The sequence below is a fragment of the Rhinoraja longicauda genome, chromosome 43 (assembly GCF_053455715.1).
Source record: "Rhinoraja longicauda isolate Sanriku21f chromosome 43, sRhiLon1.1, whole genome shotgun sequence".
NCBI classification, from domain to species: domain Eukaryota; kingdom Metazoa; phylum Chordata; class Chondrichthyes; order Rajiformes; family Arhynchobatidae; genus Rhinoraja; species Rhinoraja longicauda.
Window position 1 is genome coordinate 3360992 of NC_135995.1, and position 15768 is coordinate 3376759.

At 46.2% G+C, this 15768-nt stretch overlaps 1 protein-coding gene across 5 annotated transcripts in view; it reads right to left on the reverse strand.

The window, feature by feature from the left end:
- LOC144612100 (EEF1A lysine methyltransferase 3-like) overlaps nucleotides 1-10967 on the reverse strand; it is a 32433-nt gene extending 21466 nt beyond the window's left edge. The window contains exons 1-3 of one of the 5 annotated variants that reach the window (XM_078431655.1): nucleotides 10859-10967; nucleotides 7442-7500; nucleotides 767-889 (exon numbers count right to left, since the gene is read on the reverse strand). In XM_078431655.1, the coding sequence (XP_078287781.1) occupies nucleotides 767-772 (6 nt within the window). In that variant the 5' untranslated portion in view covers nucleotides 773-889; nucleotides 7442-7500; nucleotides 10859-10967. Of the gene's footprint in view, nucleotides 1-766; nucleotides 890-6666; nucleotides 6696-7441; nucleotides 7501-10858 lie in introns of those variants that run through there. The other 4 variants (XM_078431654.1, XM_078431658.1, XM_078431656.1 and 1 more) reach the window with 4 other exon arrangements.
- Between the last annotated feature and the right edge of the window lie 4801 nt (nucleotides 10968-15768).

A 15768-nucleotide genomic window follows, 5' to 3' on the forward strand; every position in this document is an offset into this window, starting at 1 on the left:
GTATTATGGTACTGCAAATAAGAATTTCATTGCGCCGTTTCGGTAAATATGTTACAATCTCTCCCTTCTCCTATTCCCCCATCCTCTCCCCCCACCCCCTTTCCCGCTACCTCTTCCCATTCTACCCACAAAAATTGCTCCATTTGCCACATAGAAACATAGAAAATAGGTGCAGGAGTAGGCCATTCGGCCCTTCGAGCCTGTACGCACCGCCATTCAATATGATCATGGCTGATCATCCAGCTCAGTAACCTGTACCTGCCTTCTCTCCATACCCCCTGATCCCTTTAGCCACAAGGGCCACATCTAACTCCCTCTTAAATATAGCCAATGAACTGGCCTCAACTACCTTCTGTGGCAGAGAATTCCACAGACTCACCACTCTCTGTGTGAAGAAATATTTTCTCATCTCGGTCCTAAAAGGCTTCCCCCTTATCCTTAAGCTGTGACCCCTGGTTCTGGACTTCCCCAACATCGGGAACAATCTTCCCGCATCTAGCCTCTCCAACCCCTTAAGAATTTTATATGTTTCAATAAGATCCCCCCTCAGTCTTCTAAATTCCAGCGAGTACAAGCCCAGTCTATTCAGTCTTTCTTCATATGAAAGTCCTGCCATCCCAGGGATCAATCTGGTGAACCTTCTCCGTACTCTCTCTAAGGCTAGAATGTCTTTCCTCAGATTAGGAGACCAAAACTGTACACAATACTCCAGGTATAATAAGCCACAACACAGAACAATGTAAATGATAGAATTAAAAGAAAGTACCATCATTGATGTTTTGGGAGCTGAGAGGTCACCCACAAGATCAAAGGGAGAATGTGTAAATTCCACACAGTCAGCACCCGAGGTCTTGTTCGTTGCCAGATGATGGGAGAGCCGAGGCAGCAGCTATATTAGTGTAAGAAAATAACTGCAGATGCTGGTACAAATCGAAGGTATTTATTCACAAAATGCTGGAGTAACTCAGCAGGTCAGGCAGCATCTCAGGAGAGAAGGAATGGTGATGTTTCGGGTCGAGACCCTTTTTCAGACTGATGTCAGGGGGGCGGGACAAAGGAAGGATATAGCAATATGAGAAGTTGGGAGGTCATATTGCAGTTGAAGAAGACCTTGGTGAGACCGCATTTAGAATATTGTGTTCAGTTCTGGGAACCATGTTACAGGAAAAATATTATCAGCTTGAAAGGGTTCAGAGGATGTTGCCAGGACTAGAGGGTGTGAGCTAAAGGGAGAGGTTGAGTAGGCTGGGTCTTTGTTACATGGAGCATAGGAGGATGAGGGGAGATTTCGCTTGGGCAGCCTGCAGCCCAGCGGTATGAACATTGACTTCTCCAACTTTAGATAGTTCCTCTGTCCCTCTCTTCCCCTCCCCTTCCCAGTTCTCCCTCTATCTTACTGTCTCCACCTATATCCTTCCTTTGTCCCGCCCCACTGACATCAGTCTGAAGAAGGGTCTCGACCCCAAACGTCACCCATTCCTTCTCTCCCGAGATGCTGCCTGACCTGTTCAGCAGCTATATTAGCTGCACCACTGTGAGATGTTTTGAACAAGGCTATTTAAGAAGGGAATTATTGAAAAGGGCAGCAAGAATAAATCAGGGAACTACAGAACAGTGGGCCCGACATCAGTGGCGCAGAGGTTATTTGAGAGAAGTTGGAGGGACTGGATCTACCAGCATTTGGACAGGCATGGACATTCTCAAGGGGAGGGTGATTGCTGTGCATGTTGGCACCAATAACATTAGGAAAATGGAAGAGGTCCCGCAAAATGAATATACGTAGTTAGGCAAATGGTTCAAAAGCAGGACCTCCAGTACCACATGCTAATGAGGGCAGGTACACGAAATTTGGACAGATAAATGTGTGGTTAGGGATTTAGATTTTTGAACCATTGGAATCTCTTCTGGGGCAGAGGTGATCCATACAAGAAGGACGGGTTACACCTGAACTGGAGACCAACCAATATCCTGGCAGGAAAGTTTGCTGCTGGTAGTCGGGTGGGTTTAAATTAAAATTGCTGGATGGAGGGGGGGGGGGGGGGGGGGGTGGGCTTCATTGTAGAACTGAGAGAACTGAGGCTGGAACTAGGTATGGAAGGTGATAAAGAAAGCCCACTCGGCGGGATAGCACAGCAGGAAGCAACGTAGGACTGTTGTGAATTTGTGGAATCACCCAGAGAGCAGAGAATTTGCGAATTTGTGGAATTCTCTGCCACAGAAGGCAGTGTAGGCAAATTCACTGGAAGAATTTAAAAGAGAGTTAGATAGAGCTCTTGGGGCTAGTGGAATCAAAGGCTAAGGGGAGAAGGCAGGCATGGGTTAGAGTCATAGAGTGATGCATTGTGGAAACAGGCTCTTCGGCCCAACTCGCCCACACCGACCAACAATGTCCCAGCTACCCTAGTCCCACTTACCTGCACTTGGTCCATAACCCTCCAAACCTGTCCTATCCATATACCTGTCCAACTGTTTCTTAAACGATGGGATAGGTCCAGCCTCAACTACCTCCTCTGGCAGCTTGTTCCACACACCCACCACTCTCTACGTGAAAAAAAAACTCCTCACATTCCTATTAAATCTTTTCCCCTTCACCTTGAACCTATGTCCCCTGGTCCTCGATTCCCCCACTCTGGGTAAAAGACTATGTGCATCGACCCGATCTATTCCTCTCATGATTTTGTGTGCCTCTATAAGATCTCCCCTCATCCTCCTCAGCTTCATGGAACAAAGACCCAGCCTACTCAACCTCTCCCTTTAGCTCACACCCTCTAGTCCTGGCAACATCCTCTGAACCCTTTCAAGCTTGACAATATCATTCCAATAACATGGTGCCCAGAACTGAATGCGGTCTAAATGCGGTCTTCTTCAACTGCAACATGACCTCCCAACTTCTATACTCAATACTCTGACTGATGAACGCCAAAGTGCCAAAAGCCTTTCTGACCACATTATCTACCTGCGACTCGACCTTCAAGGAACCATGCACTTGTACTCCTAGATCCTTCTGCTCTACAACACTACCCAGAGGCTTACCATTTACTGTGTAGGTCCTGCTCTTGTTCGACAACCCAAAATGCAACACCTCACACTTCTCTGTATTAAATTCAATCAACCATTCCTCCACCCACGTGGCCAAACATTCCAGATCCTGCTGCAATCGTTCACAACCATCTTCACTATCTGCAAAACCACTAACTTTTGTATCATCAGCAAACTTGCTGATCTTGTCCTGTATGTTCTCATCCAAATTATTGCCGTAGATGACAAACATTAACGGGCCCAGCACCGATCCCTGTGGCACACCACCAGTCACAGGCCTCCATTCTGAGAAGCAACCTTCCACCATCACCCTCTGCTTCCTGATTACTTCTGGGTTTTACTGATTGTGGATGATCAGCCATGATCCTAATGAATGGCGGTGCTGGCTCAAAGGGCCGAATGGCCTCCTCCTGCACCTATTTTCTATGTTTCTTTGTTTCTATTGAATTGCATCTATTTAATGGGAGAGGCCTGATGGGCAAGTCTTGGATAGGTACATGCGACTGGGACATTTTAAACATTACACAAACATCGCAAAGAGAGGTACAGAACTGGCAGCTTAATGATCTCGGGTACAGGTGCGAGAGGTACAAGATAGAGGTGGGGGTAAAAGAGGAGGGGATGGTGCTCGGTTGATTAAGAAGAATGTCACAGCAGTAATCAGATGACATTTCTGATGGGTCTTGCAGTGAGGTTATAGGGGTGGAGCTGAGAAATAAAAAACAGATGATTAGCTTGTTGGGAGTGTACTAGAGGCCCTTAAATAGTCAACAGGAATTATAAGAACAAATCTGCGAGGAGATTTCCGACAGCTGACTAATAGAGTTACCACCATCGGCAATTTTGACTTTCCCAATATAGACTGGGACTGACAGAGTGCAAAGGGTTGCGATAGGATGGAATTTGTCAAATTAATTCAGGAAAGTTTCTTCAGGTAATAGTGCATTCAGAAAGTATTCAGACCCCTTCAGTTCTTCTACATTGTGCTCTGTTACAGCCTTATTTTAAAATGGATTAAATTCACTTTTGTTTTCATCAATCTACACACAATACCCCAGAATAAAAAAGCGAAAACAGGTGTTTTGAAATTTTTGAAAAGAACTAAAAAAGAAATAACTGAAATATCATATTTACATAAGTATTCAGACCCTTTGCTATGACACTCAAAATTGAGCTTTTGTTCATTCTATTTCTATTGATTATCCTCGAGATGTTCCTACAACTTGACTAGAGTCCACCAGTGGTAAATTAAATTGATTGGACATGACTTGGAAAGGTATACAGCTATCTACATAAGGTCCCACAGTTGACAGTGCATGTCAGAGTAAAAACCAAGCCATGAAAATGATGGAATTGTCCATAGACGTCCGAGACAGGATTGTGTTGAGACGTATCTGGGGAAGGGTATAAAACAATTTCTGAAGAATTGCAGGTCCCGAAGAGCATAGTGGCCTCCATCATTCTTAAATGGAAGAACTTTGGAACCACCAGGACTCTTCATAGAGCTGGCCGCCCGGCCAAACTAAGCAATCGGGAGAGAAGGGCCTTGGTCAGGGAGGTGACCAAGAACCCAATAGTCACTCTAACAGAGCTCCAGAGTTCCTCTGTGAAGATGGGAGAATTTTCCAGACAACTATATCTGCAGCACTCCACCAATCAGACCTTTATGGTTGAATGGCCAGCAGAAGCCACTCCTCAGTAAAAGGCACATGATAGCCCGCTTGGAGTTTGCCAAAAGGCACCTAAAGGACTCTCAGACCATGAGAAACATGATTCTCTGGTCTGATGAAACCAAGATTGAAATCTTTCAAGCAGCACCGCTCATCACCTGACCAATACCATATCTACGGTGAAGCATGGTGGTGGCAGCATCATGCTGTGGGGATGTTTTTCAGTGGCAGGAACTGGGAGACTATTCATGATCGAGGGAAAGATGAATGGAGCAAAGTACAGAGAGATCCTTGATGAAAACCTGCTCCAGAGCGTTCTGGACCTCAGACTGGGGCGGGCGTTCACCTTCCAACAGGACAATGGCCCTCAGCACACAGTCAAGACAATGCAGCAGTGGCTTTGTGACAAGTCTGTGAATGTCCTTGAGTGGCCCAGCCAGAGCCCGGACTTGAACCTGATCGAACATCTCTGGATGGGCCTGAAAATAGCCGTGCATCGACTCTCCCCATCCAACCTGACAGCTTGAGAGAATCTGCAGAGAAGAATGGGAGAAATTACCCAAATATAGGTGTGCCAAGCTTGTAGCGCCATACCCAAGAGGACTTGAGGCTGTAATCGCTGCCAGAGGTGCCTCAGCAAAGTACTGAATAAAGGGTCTGAATACTTATGTAAATGTCCTATATCAGTTATTTCTTTTTCATTATTTTGCAAAAATTTCTAAACACCTGTTTTTGTTTTTTTATTATGGGGTATTTATGATTAAAAAATGAATTTCATCCATTTTAAAATAAGGCTGTAATGTAGCAAAATGTGGAAAAGTGAAGGAGTCTGAATACTTTCTGAATGCACTGTATGTAGAGGCCACTATCAGAGAGGGCAAAGCTTGATCTTCTCTTTGGAAATTGGGACAGGCAAGTGCCTGAAATGTCAGTGGATGAGCATTTTAGGGCCAGTGACCACAGTTCTATTAACTTTAAAATAGTTATGGATAAAGAGAGGGTGGGCCCACAGTTAAAATTCTAAATTGGGACTAGTGTAACTTTGATGGTATGAGACAGGAACTTGCTCAAGTTGATGGAGTAGGTTGTTTGCAGGCAAAGAAACATCTGGAAAGTGGGATGCTATTAAAAGTGTGATGGCATGAGCTCAGAGCATGCATGTTCCAATTCGAGCAAAGGGCAAGGCAGGTGGGAGTAAGGAAGCCTGCATGATCAGAGAAATTGAGCCTCTTGTCTGGAAAAAGGTGGCATGGAACTTGCATAGGCAGCTGGGATCAAGTGTAACCCTGGAGAAGTTTTGGGAAAATCAGGAGGGCAAAAAATAGGGTAATAATATTAAGGAAAATCCAGAGAGATTTTATGTACATTAAGATAAAGAGGGTAAATAGAGAGAGAATAGGGTCCTCCAGAAACCAAAATGGTTATCTCGATGTGCTGCAGGAGATGGGCAAGGTCCTCAATTAGGACAGTCTGTAATATGGTTGAAGAGGTGCTGGATGTCCTAAGGTAATTGAAAGTACATAAATCTCCTGCATCTGATCAGACATATCCGAGAATACCGTAGGTAGCTTGAGAAGAATTGCAGGATCCCTGGCTGAGATATATGAATCATCATTAGGCATGGGTAAGGTGCCGCACGAGTGGAGGGTGGCTAATGTTGTGCCCCTATTTAAGAAGGGCTGCAAGGAAAAACCTGGGAACTATAGACCAGTAAGCCTAACATCTGTAGTTGGTAAATTACAGGGGAGGATTATGAGATAAGATATACATGCATTTGGATAGACATGGGCCGATTAGAGTCATAGTCACACAGCGTGGAAACAGGCCTTTCGGTCCAACTTCCCCACGCCGACCCATATGCCCCATCAACACTAATCCTACCTGCCTGGATTTGGCCCATATCCTTCTAAACCTATCCTTACCCTGTTCAAATGTTTATTAAATGTTATGATAATACCTGCTCAAACTACCTCCTCTGGCAGCTTGTTCCATATATCCACTACCTTTTGATGTAAAACCTAAAAAAAAAATTAAGTGAGTGGGGAAGGTTTAACAGGAACCTAACTACTCTGATTCTTGTCCGATTAGGAATAGTCAGCATGGTTTTGCATATGGAAGATTCGAAATACAAATCTAATTTAGCTATTTGAAGAAGCATCTAAAAATGTAATTTACATTTTTCTATATAGTTTTCAGCAAGGAATTTGGTCAGGTTGGCTACTCTGGAAGGGAATGCTGGATAGAGAATTGGCTTCATGGAAGAAAGCTGAAGCAGATGGTGGAAAGTAGTTTTTCAGACTGGAGGCTTGTGACTAGTGGTGCGCCTCAGGGATCGGTGCTGAGTCCATATCTGTTAGTGGTTTACATCAATGATTTGGATGAGAATGTACAAGTCATGAATTGCAAGTTTGCAGATGACACTAAAGTGAGTGCTATTGCAGATAGCAAAATTCACAACAGGATCTTCATCAGCTATGTAATTGGGCTGAGGAATGGTTAATGGAGTTTAATGCAGATAGGAGCAAGGCATCATTGCATTTGGGAAAGTCAAACCAGGGGAGCATCTTCACAGAGAATGGCAGGGCCCTGGGGAGTGTTGTAGGGCAGAGGGATCTTGAAAGTGCAGGTGCTCAGTTCACTCAAAGTGGCCTCACAGGTCGATAATGTGGTCAAGAAGCCTTTAGGTACATTGGCCTTCATCAATGAGTATAAAAATTGAGATGTTATGTTACCAGTTGTACAAGTTGTTGGTAAGGCCCAATTTGAAGTATTGTGTTCAGTTTTGGTCACCCTGTTGGAGGAAGGATATTGTTAAGCTGGAAAGAATGCAAAGAAGATCGATGAAGATGTTGCCAGGACATGAGGGCCTGAGCTATAGGGTGACAAAGATAAATTGCAATACTTCAAGAAGACAGAATGGGACAGGGCTTAAAATGTTTAAAATCCACTTCATGCATTATAATAATTCTGTGCTTCAAAGAAGGTTGAAACTGAGCATGCGTAGCTGACACTGCAGTTTACTTTAGTCAGATTCTGTTCTCTGTTGTCAAAGGACAAATCGCAATCATAAAATAAAATAAGGTTGAAAGGGTAACAGGATATTTGCTTATCTGTAATGGTGTGGAATTTGGCTGTGTTTACTCTGCTGTGTTTTCGAAAGTGCGCGATGTATATTTGTTATAAGACCATTTGGAGGAAGGAAAACCTCTAAAGTGTTTGCTATAGTAAACCAAATATCAAAAGGAAAGTCTGTACACAAGAAGCAGATGAATCTTTGTTCGTTGAGCAATCTCTTAAGATTGCTCCCAGTGATCACTGTATTTGGCGCTTTTGAATTAATTCTTGATTGTATTGCCAGGTCTTTGTGTTGTGTTTTAAAGTTTGTGTTAAAGTTTTCTTTAACAAGGGGGAGCTGGGCAGGCTAGGGCTTTATTCCTTTGAGCACAGGAGGGTAAGAGGTGGTCATATGAAGGTGAATACATTATCGTCTATCTAGTCTGAGCATTTGACAGCACTGGGCCTCCACTCGCCAGAGTTTAGAAAGTTGAGGGGGGACCTCATTGAAAATTACAGAATAATGAAAGGCATAGAGTGGATGTGGAAAGCATGTTTTGGACCAGAGGTTATAGCCACAGAATGAAAGGGCACTCTTTTAGAAACGAGGTAAGGAGGAACTTCTTTAGTCAGAGGGTAGTTAATCTGTGGAACGCATTGCCACAGAGGGCAGTCAGTGGATATTTTTAAGACAGAGATAGACATTCTTGATTAGAACAAGTGTCAAGGGCTATGGGGAGAAGGCAGGAAAATGGGATTAGGAGGTAGAGATCAGTCATGATTGAATGGTGGAGTGGTCTCGATTGACTAAATGGCCCAATTCTACTCGTGTAACTTGCGAAATTTTATCCTGAGTAGGGAAATCAAGAACCAGAGGGACTTAAGTTTAATGTGAGAGGGAAAAGATTCAATAGAAATCTGAGGGCCGCATTTTCACACAGAACGAGCTGCCAGAGGAGGAGGTTAAGGCAGGTGCTGTAAAAACATTTAAAAGACATTTGGACAGGCACTTGGATAAGAAAGGTTTAGAGGGATATGGGCCACATTCTGGCAGGTGGGACTAGTGTAGATAGGAAATCTGGTCTGGATAGCCTAGTTGAACAGAAGAGCCTGCTTCTGTGCAGTATGACTCGAGGTCGGATTGGAGATAATCCGATAGGAGATTAGTGGGCAAAATTAGAGCACATGGTATTGGGAGTAGGGTACTGACATGGATAGAAAATTGGTTGACAGACAGAAAGCAAAGAGTGGGGATAAATGGGTCCCTTTCGGAATGGCAGGCAGTGACCAGTGGGGTACCGCAAGGTTCGGTGCTGGGACCCCAGCTATTTACGATATACATTAATGACTTAGATGAAGGGATTAAAAGTACCATTAGCAAATTTGCAGATGATACTAAGCTGGGAGGTAGTGTGAATTGTGAGGAAGATGCAATAAGGCTGCAGGGTGACTTGGACAGGTTGTGTGAGTGGGCGGATACATGGCAGATGCAGTTTAATGTAGATAAGTGTGAGGTTATTCACTTTGGAAGTAAGAATAGAAAGGCAGATTATTATCTGAATGGTGTTAAGTTAGGAGAGGGGGTGTTCAACGAGATCTGGGTGTCCTAGTGCATCAGTCACTGAAAGGAAGCATGCAGGTACAGCAGGCAGTGAAGAAAGCCAATGGCATGTTGGCCTTCATAACAAGAGGAGTTGAGTATAGGAGCAAAGAGGTCCTTCTACAGTTGTACCGGGCCCTGGTGAGACCGCACCTGGAGTACTGTGTGCAGTTTTGGTCTCCAAATTTGAGGAAGAATATTCTTGCTATTGAGGGCGTGCAGCGTAGGTTCACCAGGTTAATTCCCGGAATGGCGGGACTGTCGTATGTTGAAAGGCTGGATCAATTAGGCTTGTATACAGTGGAATTTAGAAGGATGAGGGGGGATCTTATTGAAACATATAAGATAATTAGGGGATTGGACACATTAGAGGCAGGAAACATGTTCCCAATGTTGGGGGAGTCCAGAACAAGGGGCCACAGTTTAAGAATAAGGGGTGGGCCATTTAGAACGGAGATGAGGAAGAACTTTTTCAGTCAGAGAGTGGTGAAGGTGTGGAATTCTCTGCCTCAGAAGGCAGTGGAGGCCAGTTCGTTGGATGCTTTCAAGAGAGAGCTGGATAGAGCTCTTAAGGATAGCGGAGTGAGGGGGTATGGGGAGAAGGCAGGAACGGGGTACTGATTGAGAGTGATCAGCCATGATCGCATTGAATGGGTGTGCTGGCTCGAAGGGCTGAATGGTATCCTCCTGCACCTATTGTCTATTGTCTACTCAGCATTGCTTTATCCATGGGAAATCCTATCTCACAAACCTGACAAGCATATTTCGAAGATGAGGGTAGGACAGTGACCAGGGCAGTTTATATGGACTCGAGAACACCTTTGACAAGTTGCCATATGGTAGGCTCGCGAGGAAGGTTAGATCACATGGAATCCAAGGCAAGCTAGACAATTGGATTCAAGATTGGCTTGGAGGAAGTAGTCAATGTGTAGTTTCGGAGCACTGTTTTTCTCATTGGAGGCCTGTGACCAGTGGAGTGATGCAGAAGCTGGTGCTGTTCCACTGTTGTTTGTTATCTACATTAACAAGTTGGATGACTGTGTAGCTAAATTTGTTACTGAATTTGCAAATTATGGTAATTACACCATAATTGTTCAGGCACGTTCAGGGAGAGCATGGTGATGCTGGAATTCTCCACCCTGGAGGTTAAATTGTTGATGATAAAGAGGTCACAGGTCTGTTTTTCAAAGATCAGGGAATGGAAAGCAATGTGCAGTTGGCACATGAGAGGGGTTGAGGCGTGGAGCAAATTGGCTCTGGTCACATTAAATAATGGGGCAGGTTTGAGGAGACAGGTGGCCTACTCTGACTTCTGCCCCTTTTGTGTTGTGGTGTAAAAGGGTAGAGTGCTTTGGGAGGTGATTCTAGGGAAGAGAGTCTAATCAGCCATGTCTGGATGATCTAAATTCAAATAGATAAAGGAAGAGGTGAGATCTTAATGAGGAGTAAGCAAGACAAAACACACACCCATCTTCCAGTCCCAGCTCCCTCTTACCTCTCAGCCTTCCGTGTGTCTGTTGCTCTAATGTTCCCTGTGGCCCTTCACCAGACCTTGCCTCTGTCTCTGACATGTAGAGCCCATTGTTCTCGCTCTATCCGCTTCCAGAAACAAACACGACATCAGTCAGGGAAGCAACAAATCTGGCTGCTGGAACTTTAATCAATGTTGGAATACAAAGAGGCATGCAGCACCACAAGTCCCCTTTAATTTTCCCCCTCTCACATTAAACCTACAGACCCTAGTTTCAGAACTTCACCCGATCTGTGCTCACGTGATTTTATAAACAAAAGGTCATCCCCTTAGTTTCTTCGCTCCATGGAAATCAATCCCAGCCTGTCCAGCCTCTCCTTCTCACTCAAACCCTCCAATCCAGGTAATCCATCAATCTATGTTGCATCTTTTGCGGTTTACTAACACCCTTCCTGTAGCAGGGTGATCAGAACTGTACATATCACAGCAGGTGTGGTCTCCCCATGTCTTGTACATTGAGACAGGATGCTGCAGAGCGGACTAGAGACAGATGACCTCTGGTGCTGTCTGCACCCCCTTTACCTCCCTGGCTAGGCTCAGTCTCCCAGCTACAACCCCCTCCATGTCTCCCTCCTAATCTCCCCCTCCCCAGTTCCAATCCCAATGCCCCTCTGTGTCTGCCTCACGTGTCCTAAACCCTCACCATCCCCTCTGCCCCCCCCCTCGATCCTGTGCCCATCCCCCTGCCCCCTCCCCACCCGCTCCACTCCCATAACCCTTGCTATCTCCTCTCCATCCTCCTTGTTACCCCTGCGCAACCATCCTCCCCTCCAGCCCCATGCCCTCCCTCCCTCCCACCCTGCCTACACCCCTCACTGCCCGTCCTTCTCCCACCCCACTCTCCCCCCACCGCTACGCCCTTCTCTCCTTCTCAGACCCCACCCTGCGCCACTCGGCCCCACCTGTCGTCTCTCCCCGCTCCATCCTCCGTCCCCTCGGGCGCTCCCTCGCTCTCCGACCGTTAAACCGCCATCCTCGCGGAGTTCGCGGTCGCCATGACGGCGTGACGTGGGGCGGGGCTTGCGATCCACCTGACGGCGTGACGTGGGGCGGAGCTCGCGATCCACCCGACGGCGTGACGTACAGCGGGGCGGGGCTCGCGATCCACCTGACGGCGTGACGTCGTTTAGACACACGGTCTCCCTAACGACGTGACGTAAACAGGGGTCGCGGTCCAGCTGACGGCGTGACGTCGGGCGGGGCTCACGGTCTCCCTGGCGACGTGACGTAAACAGGGGTCGCGGTCCAGCTGACGGCGTGACGTGGGGCTGGACTCACGGTCTCCCTGACGACGTGACGTAGACAGGGGTCGCGGTCCACCTGACGGCGTGACGTGGGGCGGGGCTCAGAACCACCTGAGGGCGAGACGTCTTGGGAATCTTATAGAAACGTACAAAGTTCTTAAGGGGCTGGACAGGTTAGATGGAGGAAGATTGTTCCCCATGTTGGGGAAGTCCAGAACAAGGGGTCACAGTTTAAGGACCTCACAGGCGAGGTTGTGGAATCCTGTAGCATCTACAAAGCTCCTGTGTTCATAGATCTGGACACAGGGTCGGACTTGCACCCAGCAGCCACCCGCCCAACGGTCTTCAGTTCACCGTTGTAAAGAGTAGGTGAACATGAGGACCCTGTGGACACACAGGTGATGGGACTTTGGCACTGCATATCCATGACTGGGGACACTGGGATCCAGTGGACACACAGCTGGCGGATACACACTGGTGCACATGAGGACCATGTGGACACTCGGCTGGTGGAGCGAGATGAGAACGTTTTTTTTCACACAGAGAGTGGTGAATCTGTGGAATTCTCAGCCACAGAGGTAGTTGAGGCCAGTTCATTGGCTATATTTAAGAGGGAGTTAGATGTGGCCCTTGTGGCTAAAGCGATCAGGGGGTATGAAGAGAAGGCAGGTACGGGATACTGAGTTGGATGATCAGCCATGATCATATTGAATGGCGGTGCAGGCTCGAAGGGCCGAATGGCCTGCTCCTGCACCTATGTTCTATGTTTCTATGAATCCCGCGGGCTACCTGACGCGTGACATAGAGGGGAAATCCAATGGCTACCTGACACGTGACGTAGAGGGAATCCCGCCAGGAGCCTGGCCTCCGCCCCTTAGAGAGATCGGGGGAGTGAGGAGCGGTGGGGGGGGGGGGGGCAGCTCCACCAGCCGAGTGTCCACATGGTCCTCATGTGCACCAGTGTGTAACCGCCAGCTGTGTGTCCACTGGATCCCAGTGTCCCCAGTCATGGATATGTACTGCCAAAGTCCCATCACCTATGTGTCCACAGGGTCCTCATGTTCACCTACTCTTTACAACGGTGAACTGAAGACCGTTGGGCGGGTGGCTGCTGGGTGCAAGTCCGACCCTGTGTCTGGATCTATGAACACAGGAGCTTTGTAGATGCTACAGGATTCCACAACCTCGCCTGTGAGTGGACGGTGGTCTTACTGTGTCAGTGGGTGCCCGGACATAGAAGTTGAGTTTTGCTCGCCCGCCCGTCTCCCTGAAATCTCAGCCACTCACCAGCCGCACGTTCCTGCGGAAGTCTGAAGAAGGGTCTCGATCCGAAACGTCACCTATTCCTTCTCTCCGGAGATGCGGCCTGTCCCGTTGAGTTACTCCAACAGTAGTGGTTCCGAAAGGGGACAACATAGTGAGATTGTGTGGAGACTACAATGTGGCCATCAACCAGGCAGTAGATGATGAACAGTATCCAATACCAACCTCACAAGATTTATACGCTGAACTTGCTGTTTCCAAGGTATTCTCTAAGCTAGATCTGTCACATGCATATGCTCAGCTAAATGTTGATCGTAAGAGCCAGCTGTACCTCAAGATAAACACACACGTGGGGCTGTATTCCCACACAAAACCACCCTTTGGTGTGAAGTCAGCACCAAAAATCTTCCAAGCTACAATGGACAAAATTCCGCAAGGGACATGACATTGTTTGAGCAATCAAGATGACTTGCTGATTGCAACTGTTACTGAGGAGGAGAATCTGGAGATACTCAGTGAAGTGTTGAAAAAGCTTGGTGATCACAATATAAAGTTGAAAAGAAGCAAATGTGCATTCTTACAGACCGAAGTAGTGTATCTTGGTTTGAAAGCGGATCAACATGGACTACAACCAGTGAAGAAAAAGATTGAAGCTGCAGCAAATGCACCAACACCACAGAATATATCTCAACTCCGCTCCTTCCTGGGTATAGTACAGTATTACTCATGCTTCTTACCCGAGTGAGCAACAAAGCTAGCTCCTCTTCACAAGTTGTTGAACAAGGATAAAAAATGGCAATGGTCCAAAGAGCAACAAAATGCTTATGATGCATGTAAGAAGAACTTGACCAGTGATGCATTACCTCTTTACTCCGAAACAAATCGTGAGTTAAAGTTAGCTTGTGATGCACCTAGTTGTGGGGTAGGAGCTGTAATTTCCCATGAAATAGAACAGGGACAAGAAAATCCAAGAGCATTTGCAGCACGCACACTTATTCTTGGTCCTCGGTCAGCAATACCTGCAATGGCAGCCTCGAGGATGCAGCGATGGGCAGTTCTCCTGTCACAGTATGACTACAGCTCAAAAGAAAATGCTATCGCTGATGCATTGTCGCGTTTGCCTCATGAGGAATCAGATGTGGGCACTGAAGGTGCTATCCACATCACAGAAGCTGTGGACTATGACTTTCCAGTCACAGCAGCTGAAATTGCTGCTGAAACTCAAAAGGACACAGTGCTAAAACAAGTCTATGAACAAACTTTATGTTAACTTATGTTTATGTTAACTTTTATGTAGATGTGTGTCTTGTTGCTTTTAGTTTAATACAGCTGTATGGTAATTCGAATTTCACTGTACCTTGACTGGTACATGTGACAATAAACTGACCTTGAACCTTGAACTTTGTGTGGGTGGTCAGAAATAAATCCATGTACTAATGAACTAAAACCTGATCACAATAGACGACATGAACTGTCATGTGAGCAAGGGTGTATTAAATCAGGTCACAGAGTAGTAGTACCTAACTCTTTAAGACAAAGATTACTTATAGAACTCCATAGTGAACACACACGTATTGTGGGAATGAAGTCCTCAGCCAGAGGTTGCATGTATTGGCCAGGATTGGACAATGACATAGAAGCAATGGCAAGCAAATGTAGTACCCATCAGTTGTGTAGAAGTAGGCCTGCCCAAATCCATTTGTAAATATGATCTTGGCCTACTAGACTCTTTCAGAGGGTTCATGTGGATTTCTGTGAACACGGGAATAATAATTTTCTTGTTTTGGTAGATTGCCACTCAAAGTGGATTGAGGTGGTACATATGGGTACAAACGCAACAACAGAAAGAACAATGGATGCATTGCAGTCTATCTTTGTGTGTCATGGATTACCTGAAGAGCTTGTCTCTGACCATGGCCCCCAATTTCATGCTGCACTGTTCCAAACTTTCATGGAGCTAAATGTTATCAACTTATCATCCGGCATCTAACGGCGCAGCCGTCAGGATAGAAACGTCAAAGGAGCTCTCAAGAAACATGTTCTTGAAGTGGATTCAAAATTCAGTATGTCACAGCGGCTAGCTAGTTTCTTACTGAAATATCGTAGCACGCCACAATCTACCACAGGGTATATGCCAGCTGAACTTATGAAAAGAAGGCTCAGAACTAGACTGTTCAGTTCTACCTAACCTATCTCCTAAGGTTGAACTCAAATAATCTGATCAGAAACGTCATTATGGTGGAAGTAAAAAAAATGTAGGCTCAATACCCTTGATCAGGTTTGTGTTCTCAGCCCCCCTTACAAAGCAAACAAATGGGAGGTGGGAACAGTAGTTGAAGTGTGTGGTACTCGGAGGGACTTGATAAA